Genomic DNA, 13,760 nt, shown 5'->3' on the forward strand with positions numbered 1-13,760 from the left:
CCAGGACACCATGTTGGGAATCCCTGATCTATGCTTTTATAGGTAGAGTTAATCTTCAAAGTAAATGTATCTAGGACTGACCCTAGGGTGCATTGCACCCTAGGCAGACTCGGCCCACCCCCCACGGTGCGTGCCCTGCCACCCCCGTCCACCACACTGCCCCCCTCCACCACACTACCTCTTCCCTCCTTTCCCCACCAGGTCTATTTCAATGCCCGGGAACGGTTGGTCGAGCACCATGAGGAGGCAGCAGCGGTGGCAGCTGTGGGGGGGAGGCAGTGGCAGCCATGGGGAGGAGGCAGTGGTGGCGGCCACTTTTTCAATGGCTCACTGGTCCTTCCTGCTGCTGCTGGCCTGCCCCCTCAACCTGGCACTGATACTGAGCACATTGGAGGGCCAGCATAGGAGCCAGGAGCCTCCAGCGTGGTTTTACCCACCAATCAGCTGATTGATAGGGGGCACCTTTAAATAGCCCAGGAGCATGGTGCTTGACCACCTGTTCCCGGGCATTGAAACATCTGGTGGGGAAGGGGGGGGAGGAAGCTGGGGAGCAAGCAAACTAGGCATTTGCCTAGGGGCGATGGGGGAAGGCTGAATTCTGTGCCCCCGCCCTTCCAGCGCCCTAGTAGGCAAGCTGGCCCTGAATGTATCTGCATTTTTGAGCTCACAAAAATTTGTGTGCACAAATATAAGTACTTCTGTTCTGACCGCTAGTCTGGTTCCAGTTGACATCCAGGCCACCAAAAGTCAGGTCATGCCTCACTTTTTGTACTTGGCTGTGCACATTCAAGCAGATATCATAGTGTCAGTACATCAATATAGTTTGATTAATTAGATCAGTGTTAAAATTGCTGTTACCTGACCAAATCTGTATATTTTCTTTTTTATAGTAACAAGTCTAAAATTTTGGAGAAACGCTTACGATACCTAAATGACCATTTCACATACAACTTGTATTGCAATATCTGCCGTTCCCTGTTTGAGAAAGATAAGCTGCTGTTTTCATTTTTACTATGTTGCAACCTCCTCATGTAAGAGGCTCTTTTTTTCTGAAATCTTTTTATAAACCAAGAAATGATTTATATTTTACATAGAAGCATAATACTTTAAGCAAGAGAACTAGTATGTTATATACTCTAATCATGTTATGTTTCCCTAATATCATTTCCATGACTATTGGACTAGAGTTCCCTTTGACCACCAAAAGGTCCATGCTGGTGATCATGCAACAGTTACAGATAAAAACCATAGGGGATGGGGGTAGGGATGCCAGCTTCCAGATGGAGCCTGGAGATCTCCTGTTTTAACAAGTGATCTCCAGCTGGCAGAGATCAGTTTCCGTGGAGAAAATGGCTGCTTTGAAGGATGGTGTCAAGCAAGCGGATCTCAAAGTAACCAGTCCTTGAGCTGAAACAAAGTATAGGTTTATTGATAATCCATGTGCTTCTATTGAGCCAAGAATTGGAACTGATACAGAGTAATAGCCGAGGGTATACTTAAGGATGGCACATCAAAGGTTCTATCAACAAAGCTACAATTACTAAACAGTCCTGTATTCACGTGTGAAAATTCACACAGTACTTTCTTTATCTCCCTGCGGTTATACTTCCTGGGTCCAGGCCTGGCCTGGGAAAATGTCCCTGGAGGCTTTATCTTCAAAGAGCGAATTCCTGCATTTGTTAGTAAAAGCAAGAGAGGCGCAGGGAGGAGGCACCAGCTAACTTTTCTACTTTGATGTGCCTCAGATTTGTTTCAGGGTTAGTAACAGGTACAGCATGGCAGTTATATTCTGATAAACATAGACAGTTATGGTCAAATAAAACATTGCTTGACAGATGGACTCTATGGCATTGTACTATGCTGAGACCTCTGCCCTCCCCAAACCCTGTACTCACCTGGATCCACCCCCAAAGTCTCCAGGTATTTTCAAGTGCAGACCTTGCAACCCTAGGCTGGGGCTGTAATAAGAAGTGGAATTGGGTGAATGAAAAAGCTGGCTGGATCCAACTTTTTACTTTGAATGAGGTATTAGGAAAATGTTGACACTCAAGTACTTTATGGTGGTGTGAATCCTCTAATATCCTAGTTTAGTTTACTTTAGTTTATTCAATTTATATACCCCCCTCCCCGCCGAAGCAGGCTCAGGGCACTCTGCTGAGCAAAGTTTGAGGAAGCCTTCCTCCAAAAAAAGTCACAAGTTGGAGGAAAGCACCCTAAACTGGAGGAGCTTTTCCCAGCCTAAGGCTGGATCCTTGCCATTATTGTTTTCCTCCCTTGCAAAAAATAAACCTGTACTTCTAAAGAACTGTATTACATTGTGGGATATTTAGCCACAGCAATGCACTCCTTTAAAATGCACAAGCTAAGCATGGGGTAGTAATTTAAGTAACATCACATTTCAAACTAAAATAATTATGACTTACTTATAAGATACTTTTTCATTCAACATAGGGCTAAGAAAGAAATAGAACATCAAGAATTTATGTTCTTATTAACTGGAGGAGTCGGCCTCAAGAGTAAATATAAGAATCCAGACTCTTCTTGGCTACAAGATAAAAGCTGGGATGAAATCTGTCGTGCAAGTGATATACCTACTTTTAAAGGACTACGGTAATTTAGACAGTCTTTTGTGAGACCATGAACATACTAAAGTATTTCACCATCTCAGGTAGCATATTTGTAATGCTTCCTAAGATTCTGTCCCACAACTTGATTTAAGAGTCTGATGGAAACCTGGTGTACTGTGACAACAAAAAGTGCTTTTATGAAAAGCAAAAGCTGGAAACAAAAGTCCAAAATGATCAGTTGCCCTCTAGAACATACAGAATATTTAGAGCAGTTTAGCACAGTTAACACTATCAGATGATAACCGCTCAAATTCAAGGACACTCCTTCAAGAGGGCTGTATGACAGCCTGTTTGCAGTTAATATGAACCTTCCCCTTTCTCAGTGAAGCTCTCACTACATCGAAAACCCAAATGACCAGTTCCTTCTGGCCATTTGCCAGTAGCTAAGATGGGCAATGGTTGAGCATATATTTTGAAAGCTGTTCCCCTCCACAAAGTTTGCACACATCCTTGGACTGCCAGAAACAAGCAAACAAATACAGAACCCTCAGAAATCTTCAAATGTGGTAAGAATGTTCGAGAAACTCTTGAGATTGATGTACTATAGTTGTGGCATCAGGCATTCCTATGTGCATTCCTCTATACAGGAGAGAACTGTAAATCAATTAAGACTAGCCCACAGCCTGGAGGGTTACAGGTATAATCCTGAATGGATCTGGGCAAGGGACCATCCAGTGAAATTCAATTTCCAATCCGCTTCCTTCATGTTTAGGGTTTAACTCATCACTGCTTTCCTAAGATAAGAAAAGATGGAACATGCTAGAAACCTTGGTAATTTCTGCTCTCATCAGTTTAATAGAAAGTGAACTAATGTTGTTCCCTTTATTCTCTATATGACAAAAACGTTTTGCTGCTTTTTAATAAAAGTGCTTGCCAAGTGCTGGAAATCACAGATAGAAGCAAATCTATTATCCCTAGCATTTGCAAGTGCCATTTCCACATTTGATTACTGCTCTCCATGTGCTGATTCTGTTAGTACATTTACAGTACAATCCTATGTAGAATTATATCTTTAGAAGCCATTGATTTCTGTGCATTGTTCTGATACTTATAAAAATACTCTATGCAGCAATTATTTATTTATTATTTATTTATTACAATGAAATTTTTAACTGCCCTTCCCTACTTATGCGGTGTTCAGGGCAGTTTACAACAGTTTAATTTAATACAATATAAAACAAGTAAAAAACCAAAAAACAATATATAAAACACCCAGAACATTTAAAAACATTAAAACAAGATGGCAGTGCTATCATTCAGTCATGGAGTGGAGGGGAGTGCCAGGCTGATTTAAAGAACCATTGCTGGCCTCAACCAAAGACCTGGTAGAACATCTCTGCCTTACATGCCCTGTAAAGCTTTAATAAGTCAAGCAGGGCACAGATGTAACTTGGCAGAGAATTCCACCAGGCTGGGGCCAAGGTGGAGAAGGCACTGGTCCTAGTCAAGGCCAGCTGGATATCTTTTGGGCTGGGGATCTCCAGAAGGTTTTTATCTGCAGATCTTAATGCCCTTTGGGAGACATACTGGGAGAAGTGGTCCCAAAGATATATGGGTCCCTGACTGTTAAGGGCTTTAAAGGTAAGCAACAAAACCTTGAATCAAATCTGGTGCTCCACTGGCAACCAATGCAATTCAAGCAACACCAGATGTATGTGTGCCCTCTATGGGGTCCCCGTAAGGACCCGCACTGCCAGATTTTGTACCAGTTGGAGCTTTTGAGTCAGCTTCAAAGGTAGCCCTACATAAAGTGAGTTACAGTAGCCTAGCCTGGAGGTGACTGTTGCATCGATTCCTGTGGCCAGGGTGGGGCAAGACAGATAGGGGACCAGTTGTCTAACTTGGCACAGTTGGAAAAATGCCAACCAGACAACTTTGACAATCTGGGCCTTCATAGTTAGAGCGGGGTCCAGGATCACCTGCAGGCTCCTGACAGTAGGTACTGGCAGAGGGGTTTTTTTTTTTAGAAAAAGCCCAGTGATAACTGTTTTGCATATTAGGCCACACACCAGCTGGAATTGCCTTCCTGTGCATTCCTGCTCAAAAAAAGCCCTGGGTATTGGTGTCAGAGGCAACCCTTCAGTGGCTGGGAGTTGGCTCCCCAATCCTGAGTCACCTTCCTCCAGCTACAGAACCTCTGTCTTAGATGGATTCAGCTTCAACCGGCTTTGCTTCAGCCATCCCACTATGGCCTCCAAACCTTTGGTCAGATTTTTTGGTGTGGAGTCTGGGAGGCTGCCCATTTGCCCATATAGTTGGGTGTCATCAGCATATTGGTCTTACACCTAAGACCAAAACTCTGAACCAGTTGGGTGAGCAATGATAACACTAAACCCAAAAATACAAGAAGAAGAAGATTGCACATTTATACCCCGCCTTTCTCTCTCAATCAGAGACTCAGAGCGGCTTACAATCTCCTATATCTTTTCCCTCCACAACAAACACTCTGTGAGGTGGGTGGGGCTGAGAGGGCTCTCACAGCAGCTGCCCTTTCAAGGACAACTCATGCGATAGCTATGGCTAACCCAAGGCCATTTCAGCAGTTGTAAGTGGGAGTAGTGGGGAATCAAACCTGGTTCTCCCAGATAAGAGTCCACACACTTAACCACTACACCAAATTGGCTGTCCCTGGGTACTGGTGTCTGAGGCACCCCTTCAATAGGAAATATTTTAAAAAGTGGTTCTTTCTATTGCAGGCACTGAGAGCTACCATTGCTATTTTGACACATCAGTAGCAAGCCCATTGTTTCTGGTTCTTTTAATTTAATTATACTAGCATAAAGATTAGGGCCTGAGTATCTTTGTACAGCTGAGAGCCACACTGGTTAAATTGTCACTGATCTGAATGCACACTCTGCCAAGGAAACTCACTGGTGACCTCAATGGTGCACAGGGTGGTTGTTGTGTGAAAGAAATGAAGGAGAGAAGAACAATGTTGTAAGCCATTTTAGGTCCCTACTGGGGAAGAAAACGGGCTGTAATTATCTATGTAAATAAATAAATTGATGGTCTCACCACTAGCAGAACTGTCTGGGTATGGACTCTTGGACTAGCAGCCGTCAGCAAAGGGGATGGCAAAACTGTCATCCAACTTGCAGAAGTGTGGCACAACATATAATTACGCAGGCATGCAAGTACCATGTATTCTGGAAATAGCTGACATCAGCAAGAGACCATATATATGTGAAAAGTTGAATTCTGAGCACTTTTGTTTTCCTTTTTTTTTAGGAATCATGTTGCGTCACAAATAAGTGAGTGGCGCAAAATATATGACCATAAAGATCCTCAGACCGTTCCGTTACCAAAACCATGGGATGTAGATTTGAATGAAATACAGAAGATGATTGTACTTCGATGTTTGAGACCTGACAAGGTAATATACGAAAATAATTTTGTAATCAGTAACATAATCCAAGCATAGCTTCCTGTAGCTGGCTAGAATTTCATGCAAATTCTGAAATACATTAAACCAAGGGAATACTGTATAACAGGTGGCCAAATTGGCTCAGGAGCCACATGTGACTCTTTCATACATATTGTGCGGCTTTTGAAGCCCCCACTGCCTGGCTTGGAGAAGGCATCTGTCTCTTTATATTACTTCTCCAAGCCAAGGCAGTTGGCAGCAGTTAAAGGGGAATGCATTGAAAGGTGCTTTCTTTCTACCTTCCCATCTATTTCTTCCTTCCATCCATCCATTCATCTATTTTGTGACTCACAAACATTTGACGTTTATTCTATGTGGCTCTTATGTTAAGCAAGTTTGGCCACCCCTGCTATATAGTCTGGCACTGAGAGCTCTTTGAGGAGGCAATTAGGCAGGAACTAACCAAGCAAATACAAATTAGGACATGTGGAGGGGAAGACTTTCCCTTAATAGAAAATGAAGTATAAATTTTCTCCCCATATTAATGATAGGCAGATCACTGTTGATCTGTCTGACTGAACAATGCAATGACGGGGAAAGTGTCACTTTTATGACTGTCACTTAAGCTGACTGTAAGTGGAAAATTCTGTTTCATAAAAGAAAAATCGTAAATAAAATCCTGAAATGAATAAAAACCCTGTAGATATAAATAACATAAATCTAATTAGTATTGCAGTCACTGACTGCAGAATTTACTTTATGGGTACATAAATATTTACTGTTTTCGTAGTCTGTAATATGAGACATGAACCAGATATACAACCAAACCCTGTTTTGTGTGGAAATGTATTTTAAAATAGATTACACCAGCTATAACAACCTTTGTGACGGACAAACTTGGGAAAAAATTTGTTGAGCCACCACCATTTGATCTTTCAAAAAGCTACTTGGATTCAAATTCTACAGTTCCTCTGATCTTTGTGCTGTCTCCTGGAGCAGATCCCATGGCCAGTAAGTGCTGAAATTTTCTGTCTAAAATTGAACTTTGAATGAGGAGATGCAAGAGCTCCTAGTGCGCTTCTTGTCCACCTTGTCATGGATATGGCCAGGAATATAGGGGAACTGTTGTTGAACTTGACCAAAAAGATCAGGGAGGATGTTTTTGCACACCAGAAACAGAGCTGAGCTAGTATTTCAGCTAAGCATGCCTAAAAGGAACATAATAGCCTTGAAGAGGAGCAAGAAACAAAGGAAGAGCACAATAATATGGTCTTTGTAGATTACAAACCATCTGACATGTGGCCCATGGGATGGATGTAGCCCATGCAGAACTCAAATCCACCCCCTGAGCAACCTTTCTCTCCTGCTTCCATTTCCAGGGCTGCTTCTGCAGCCTCATGGTAGCTTGCTTTTCACCAGCTCCGTCAGTGCTTCCTGTCTCATGCCTCCCTCCCCCTCCCTCTCTCTCCTTCCCTCTCACACACACAAAGGGAGAGAGAGAGAGAGAAAGAGATCAGTAGCTGCTTCCTGCTATGTGTGGGAGAAATACAAAAACAAGCTTCTCACACACACACACACACACACACAAAGAGATAGAAGTTCTGCTTCCTTTTCTGGGACTGCTCCTCCTCTTTGGGGGAAGAAAGAGAGAGAGAGAAGTAAAATCCCATTATGGCAACTTCAAGACCAACAGTGTTTCAGGGTATAAACTTTTGTGTGAAAGCACACTTCTTCTTGGTTGGGTGAGTGGGAGGGAGGGAGGGAGGCAGAGAGGGCAGATGGATTCTTCTGACAAGCAAATGTACATTGAGGAAATTATTTTGTCTTATTCTGAAAAGTGATTTTAAAAAAATATTGGATTTCTCTGTTCCTATCTGGATTTATTTTCTTTCAAAAAGACCCTGACTAGGAATTAGAACACTTGGATTGGTCCTTATACCTTGGAGAATGGAGTGATTTCAGATGCCAGACCATACTAGCACACATAGGTAATGAAACAGGAAAACTAGGTCTCAGCTCAGTCCAGGAGGATGCATTGGCTTGAGTTTCATTATCAATTGCAATTCAACAGTCTCTCCTTCTAATCTCCTTTTGAAATTCCTTTGTAAAAGCACTGCTAGTCTTAGGTCAGCAACTGAATGTTGTAGTTTCTAATGTCAGACTTATGTCCATTTATTCTTTGCATCCTCCTGGAATGAATTGAAACCTATGCTGTCTCATTACCAGCGCACTGGTATCTCCACACCTACAACCCCTCTGCATATCACACCTAATGCAATCAAGCCTGCTGTTGTCATTCACCTGCTGTTGCCATTTGACCTCTGAAATCACCTTTATAAAGTTTGTATCTCCAGTACCTCATGCTACATCTTATAGCATGCATAGCCCAGCCCAACAAAGTGACATTTATGTCAGCTCCATCCCTCAAAACAAATTAGTTTAACTCCTCCAGACAAACTCAGGGGACCCCAACCTTTTTGAGCCTGAGGGCACCTTTGAAATTCTGACACAGCGCAATGGACATATCCACAAAATGGCCATTGCAGGAGACAGAGCCAGCCACAAAATGTCTTTCATAGTTTACTTTCAGTCACACCATGCAGATCCTTATGCTGTGCGGGCAGCTGCTGCCAAAGCAATGGTTTTTAAAAATCTGCACAGCCAATCAGAAGCCTTGGAGGGCAGAAACCTCACCTGGCCCCTCCCACTTTATAAAAACACCTGGCAGGTGCCAGGAATGGCATCGATGGGCATCATGGCATCCACATTTATCACTATGGAGACCCTTCATCTAACCAATATCAAAGGTACTATGTGGAGATAAGGTACAGAAGTATCTGAGAATGGCAAGAATTTCCAGCTTCACACAAAGATATCATTCAAAGACCGAGTGTATTGTTTGAGAGCCAACAGATATTTTCATATATGAGAAACTTGTAATCACTATTTTTACATAGACTCTGTTATGATAAGAAGTAGCAAGAATGAACAGTAAGAAGATGCTGTATGGATAACTTTGTATGGTGTTTGAAATTATAAGAGAATTAGCCAAGAATGTGCACACTTATCAAATGGGACAGTTAGCTATTCTTAGGAGAAGATTTTAAAGATCTATAAATATGGAAAGCTGAATTTATTGGGATCTGCTTCTTAGAGCTGCTTATGACCTGCTTATCTTTGGGTAAGATATTTTAATTGACTCATGTAATTGCTCTTTAATTATCTATTGGATAATTATGGAAGGCATAATCTTTTAAATTAGTGTTAAAGATGAAAAATAGTTATGCTGTAATAAAGGATAAAATGGAAGCAAAAAATCTCTAATAATATCACTTGCATACTAGATCCATGACAAACCAGAAACACTATTGATGTATACCTCTTTCCAGGAATTAAATGATCTGATATAGGAAAGTTAGGATTGCCAACCCCCAGGTACTTTTGCGGGCTTCAAGCAGCCATCTGGCCTCTGGGGGAAAACCCTACCCCCCAAGCAGGGACATGTGATGATGCTGTGCTTTTTGAGCAAACTCTATGGTTTTGTATCAAAAAAATTAGAATTTTTGCCCAAAACTTAGATTGTCGCATGCAGTGCTGGTGACACACTTCTGGATGCATGCACTTTACACACCCAACAGAAGACTCCCAGAGCAGCTCCAGGATTCCCCCTCCAGCAGCCAGGTAAAACCTGGCAACCCTAAAGTATATGTCTAGGGTTTCTTAAGTGCACACCTATATCTGAAATAAAGCCTGACCACAATATTGTGAAACAATCTCTTTGCAGAGGAAGATGTGAAAATTCTTTTTTCAGAAATGTTGACTATACGGAAAAATTAGAAGTCTGAGATATTTATACCTCTTGTTCTCTACACAGCAGAGTAACTTTTGGATAGATATCCTTTTTGAGATCTTGAGCTATCTAATCGGTAGTTGGCTTTTCATTTATGTCCACAGAAAGGCTATAAAGATCCTGAGAAAGGACTGAATTTTGTAAATCAACAGGGAGGAGGAAGAAGGTTAATGTGTTGATGTGACTGCACAGGCCAAAGTTATTTCAGATGTTTAAAACAAAACCGAGTTTAAGACATAATTTGAATTACTAGTTTCTATGATGTGCCCAATTATCTTTCTGTCCCCACTGATATCAGGTTCCTGGGATTATGAAGAAAGAAAAAAAACTGTTTTACTCTATTGTCTGATGCTGAGTTTATATTCTGATCACTGCAGAAAGAAACTAGCAGTACAGTACTTAGCACTTTTTGAACAGTCAGGAAAATGGAGCATTGGAGCATGTTGATGTGTTACACATACATATATTGTATCATAAGATTGCATATGTATATCATTCAGGCCTGTAAGCAGGATTTTTTCTGAGAGGGGGGTTTCATGGTGCTGGGGTGGGGCATTAATTAAGCTTAATTAAATGCCAGCAGCAGTACCAGCTCACCCTCTGCACATTCCTGCCACTCGAGGATGGGCCTCTCCAGTGTGGTGGTAGGCAAAGGGTTAAGGGCAGCGAGCGAGGAGATGTTAGAACAGCCTGCAGCAGCCACCACCTTTGCCACTCCAGCCTGGCTGACCATGGGAAGTGATGCTGGCTGCGGGAGCACAACAGGAAGCCAGCTTCCAAAGGCTGCGATCCCATGGATCCAATGGAGAGTCTTGTTTTGGGAAATACTATATGCAAAAAGAAGGGGTCTTAGTAAACCATATGCTGAACATGAGTCAGCATTGTGATGCGGCGGCTAAAAAGGCAAATTCAATTTTGGGCTGTATCAACAGAAGTATAGTGTCCAGATGAAGTGAAGTTAGGTTTGCCAATCCCCAGGTCCCAGCAGGGGTTCTCCCGCTTTCCCAGGCTCCTTCCCGCTCCCAGTCAGCTGGCCGGCCGGGGGAAGCCCCGCCCCCACAGCCCGCATGTGCCTTTCCACCTCCGGAGGCTTCAGACTCCACTGAATTGGGATGGTGTGTCTGCATCTTTAAGGCTGAAGGGGGGCGGGGGAGCAGGCAGAATAACATGGCTGTGAAAGCAGCCCAGACCCCCCATTGGTTGCACTTGGGGTACAGAGGTTGCTTGCAGCCCAGACCCTTTCTTGTTCACATAATCTTTTCAGAGGTCAGTTGTTCTGTTACTTTGAAGAAGTTGGAAGTTCAGCAGCTCGTGAGTAGAGATGCCAATCCCCAGGTGGGCAAACTAGAAACTGCAGTGTACTGATTAGCAAACACTAGAAATAAACCATTGCGTTTTTATGTTGCAAATAAATGCTTAAGCAATTTCTTTCATAATGATGCAATTATATTATCATCATCATAAACCCAAATTCATTAAATGTCCATAGAAAAATCAAAAAGTTATTTCACACCATTCTTGTAAGGTAGTACTTTACAGTCCACTGTCTCCGTTCTCCTTTGCTTGAAAGACGTAAACAGTACCACACTTGTATATGATTCCTCCTATGGGTAGCAGACCGAAGTCTGACGGGTGCGGTGGCTACACAGGTTCTAGGTTCAGTTCTGTGTTTCGGTCACCTTTCACTGGCCACTTTCTTTTAGCTTTGGAACCCATGCTATAGGCAATTGCTCACACATTACAATACAATGTTACTTTATAGTTTGCATGAATGGTTCTCTGGTGGTCTGGACAGTGGGTCGGTCCGACTACTGGGTATAGGCTCCTCCTCCTCGTCACAGGGTCGGGTGCTCCAATCGATCCGGAGGGGGAGTGGCCTATACCACCCAGGACGCGCCAGTTCTTCTCCCGGCCCTGCATGAGGCAGGACGGTTTTTCTCCAGGCGCTTGCTGAGAAGCGCAGAAGATCCGGATTACTGAAACAAAACAGACCGGAAGCGTTGGGATCGGTCCCAACAACACCGGTGGCGGCAGTCTGCAGGGTCTACTCACGAGTAGACCTTGAGCGAATGGCAGACGCCCGCAGCGCTTCGTTCCCTCGCAGTCGCGATTGGAACCAAGCCGGAAGGAAAGAGAGGCGGCAAGCGCAGAGTCAGCGCGGTAAGCCGCCCTACAGCAACAGGGCTGCGCGCGAGTCCACGGGGCTTCAGATGGTCCCCAGGCTGCCCGCGTTGTCTCTCCTTCGGACTGCCTAGTCGTATAGGCTTGGCAAAGGAGTGAGAGAGAGAGGCCTCTGAGGGGGTTTGTTCCTGACTGGAAGGCAAGATACCAAAAGGCCCAATAGAGGGCGCAACGGAGACATTCTGTCTTCCATTCTGAGCCTTTTCCCGCTTCTTTTTTAGTTGCTTTTGCCTTTCCTTCCCTTATAGGGACGTGAGAAGCTACAAAATGGCGACTAGCTCTCACAGCAACTCACACAGCGAATGTGATCTACCTCTTCTGTCTGGGGCTCTGACTCCTCAACAGGAGGCTCAGAATCTTGACCTCACAGGAGAGGATGCCAAGTCAAATTTAGACCTTTGGCTTAAGAAAGAGCTGCTAAAAGAGTTGGGACAGGACCTTCGTCAGCAGCTGGACTCCCCTGCTTCCCTACAACCAAAAAAGAAGGATGGAGGGAAAAGGGGCAGAGATACTAGTCCCAGTGACACTATGGAAGGACGCTCTAAGATCAAGCCTCCTTTGGGTTTGGATTCCCCCCTCTTGAGCTCAGCTGAGGAATCAGAAAACTCTGAGCAGTCAGATACATATGAACATATGAAGCTGCCTTATACTGAACCAGACCCTTGGTCCATCAAAGTCAGTATTGTCTTCTCAGACTGGCAGCGGCTCTCCAGGGTCTCAAGCTGAGGTTTTTCACACCTATTTTCCTGGACCCTTTTTTGGAGATGCCAGGGATTGAACCTGGGACCTTCTGCTTCCCAAGCAGATGCTCTACCACTGAGCCACCGTCCCTCCCCAATAGGCTCCTCCTCCTCCTCCATTCTGGATCTGAAATGGCTCAACAAGTCCATCCTGACAAAACATTTCAAGATGGAGACACTACGGTCAGTATTGCTAGCCATTCAGCCTCAGGTTTTTCTGGCTTCCTTGGATCTGTCAGAGGCCTACTTGCATGTTCCCATTCGGGAATCACACAGAAGTTTTCTGCGTTTCTCCTACAGGGGGAAGCATTTTCAATATTGAGCCCTGCCGTTTGGTCTGAAGTCTGCGCCCCGGGTATTCACAAAAATTCTGGTGACCCTGGTGGCGGAGCTGAGATTGCGGGGTGTGGCCCTATTTCCTTCCCTGGACGACATTCTGGTGAAGGCAGGGTCCCACCAGCAATGCCTGGAGGGCATGCAGCAGACAGTGACCATGTTGTGCTCTCACGGCTTCGTGGTGAACCTAGAGAAGAGCAATCTGCTTCCCTCTCAGATACTAGTGCATCTGGGAGAGGAAATAAATACAAAGGTGGACAGAGTCTTCTTAACCCCAGAGAGACGGGAGAAGTTTTGCCTCCTTCTGCAAGGGGTGTTACAGCAACCGAAGGTGCCAGTCATGAAGTTAGCACAAGTCTTAGGGATGATGGTATCCTTTCAGGATCTACTGTCTTGGGCCAGATTCCACACTCATCCCCTACAATTTTTTCTGCGGTCTTTTCAGGAGATTATAAGGAACAAAATTCCCAAACTGGTGACACTACCGTTAGAGGTGACGTCCCAGTTACAGTGGTGGTTGAACCCGGGTCTTTTCAGTCCAGGTTACCCGCTTCGCGAACCTCAGAGGGTTTGCATGACTACAGATGCCAGTTTATGGGGTTGGGGGGCTCACTCACAGGATCAAATGATCCAGGGTCAGTGGGAGCCTCACGAGATGAAGC

At 44.1% G+C, this 13,760-nt stretch overlaps 1 protein-coding gene across 1 annotated transcript in view; it reads left to right on the top strand.

Moving 5' to 3' along the window:
* The window catches only part of DNAH12 (dynein axonemal heavy chain 12), a 194,923-nt gene that overhangs the window by 145,115 nt on the left and 36,048 nt on the right, over positions 1–13,760 (top strand). Inside the window, exons 59-62 of the mRNA XM_060239731.1 lie at positions 891–1,031; positions 2,452–2,610; positions 5,856–6,000; positions 6,852–7,002. Coding sequence (XP_060095714.1) covers positions 891–1,031; positions 2,452–2,610; positions 5,856–6,000; positions 6,852–7,002 — 596 coding nt within the window. The remainder of the gene's footprint in view (positions 1–890; positions 1,032–2,451; positions 2,611–5,855; positions 6,001–6,851; positions 7,003–13,760) is intronic.

Source organism: Heteronotia binoei, chromosome 5 (genome assembly GCF_032191835.1).
Source record: "Heteronotia binoei isolate CCM8104 ecotype False Entrance Well chromosome 5, APGP_CSIRO_Hbin_v1, whole genome shotgun sequence".
Classification (NCBI taxonomy): domain Eukaryota; kingdom Metazoa; phylum Chordata; class Lepidosauria; order Squamata; family Gekkonidae; genus Heteronotia; species Heteronotia binoei.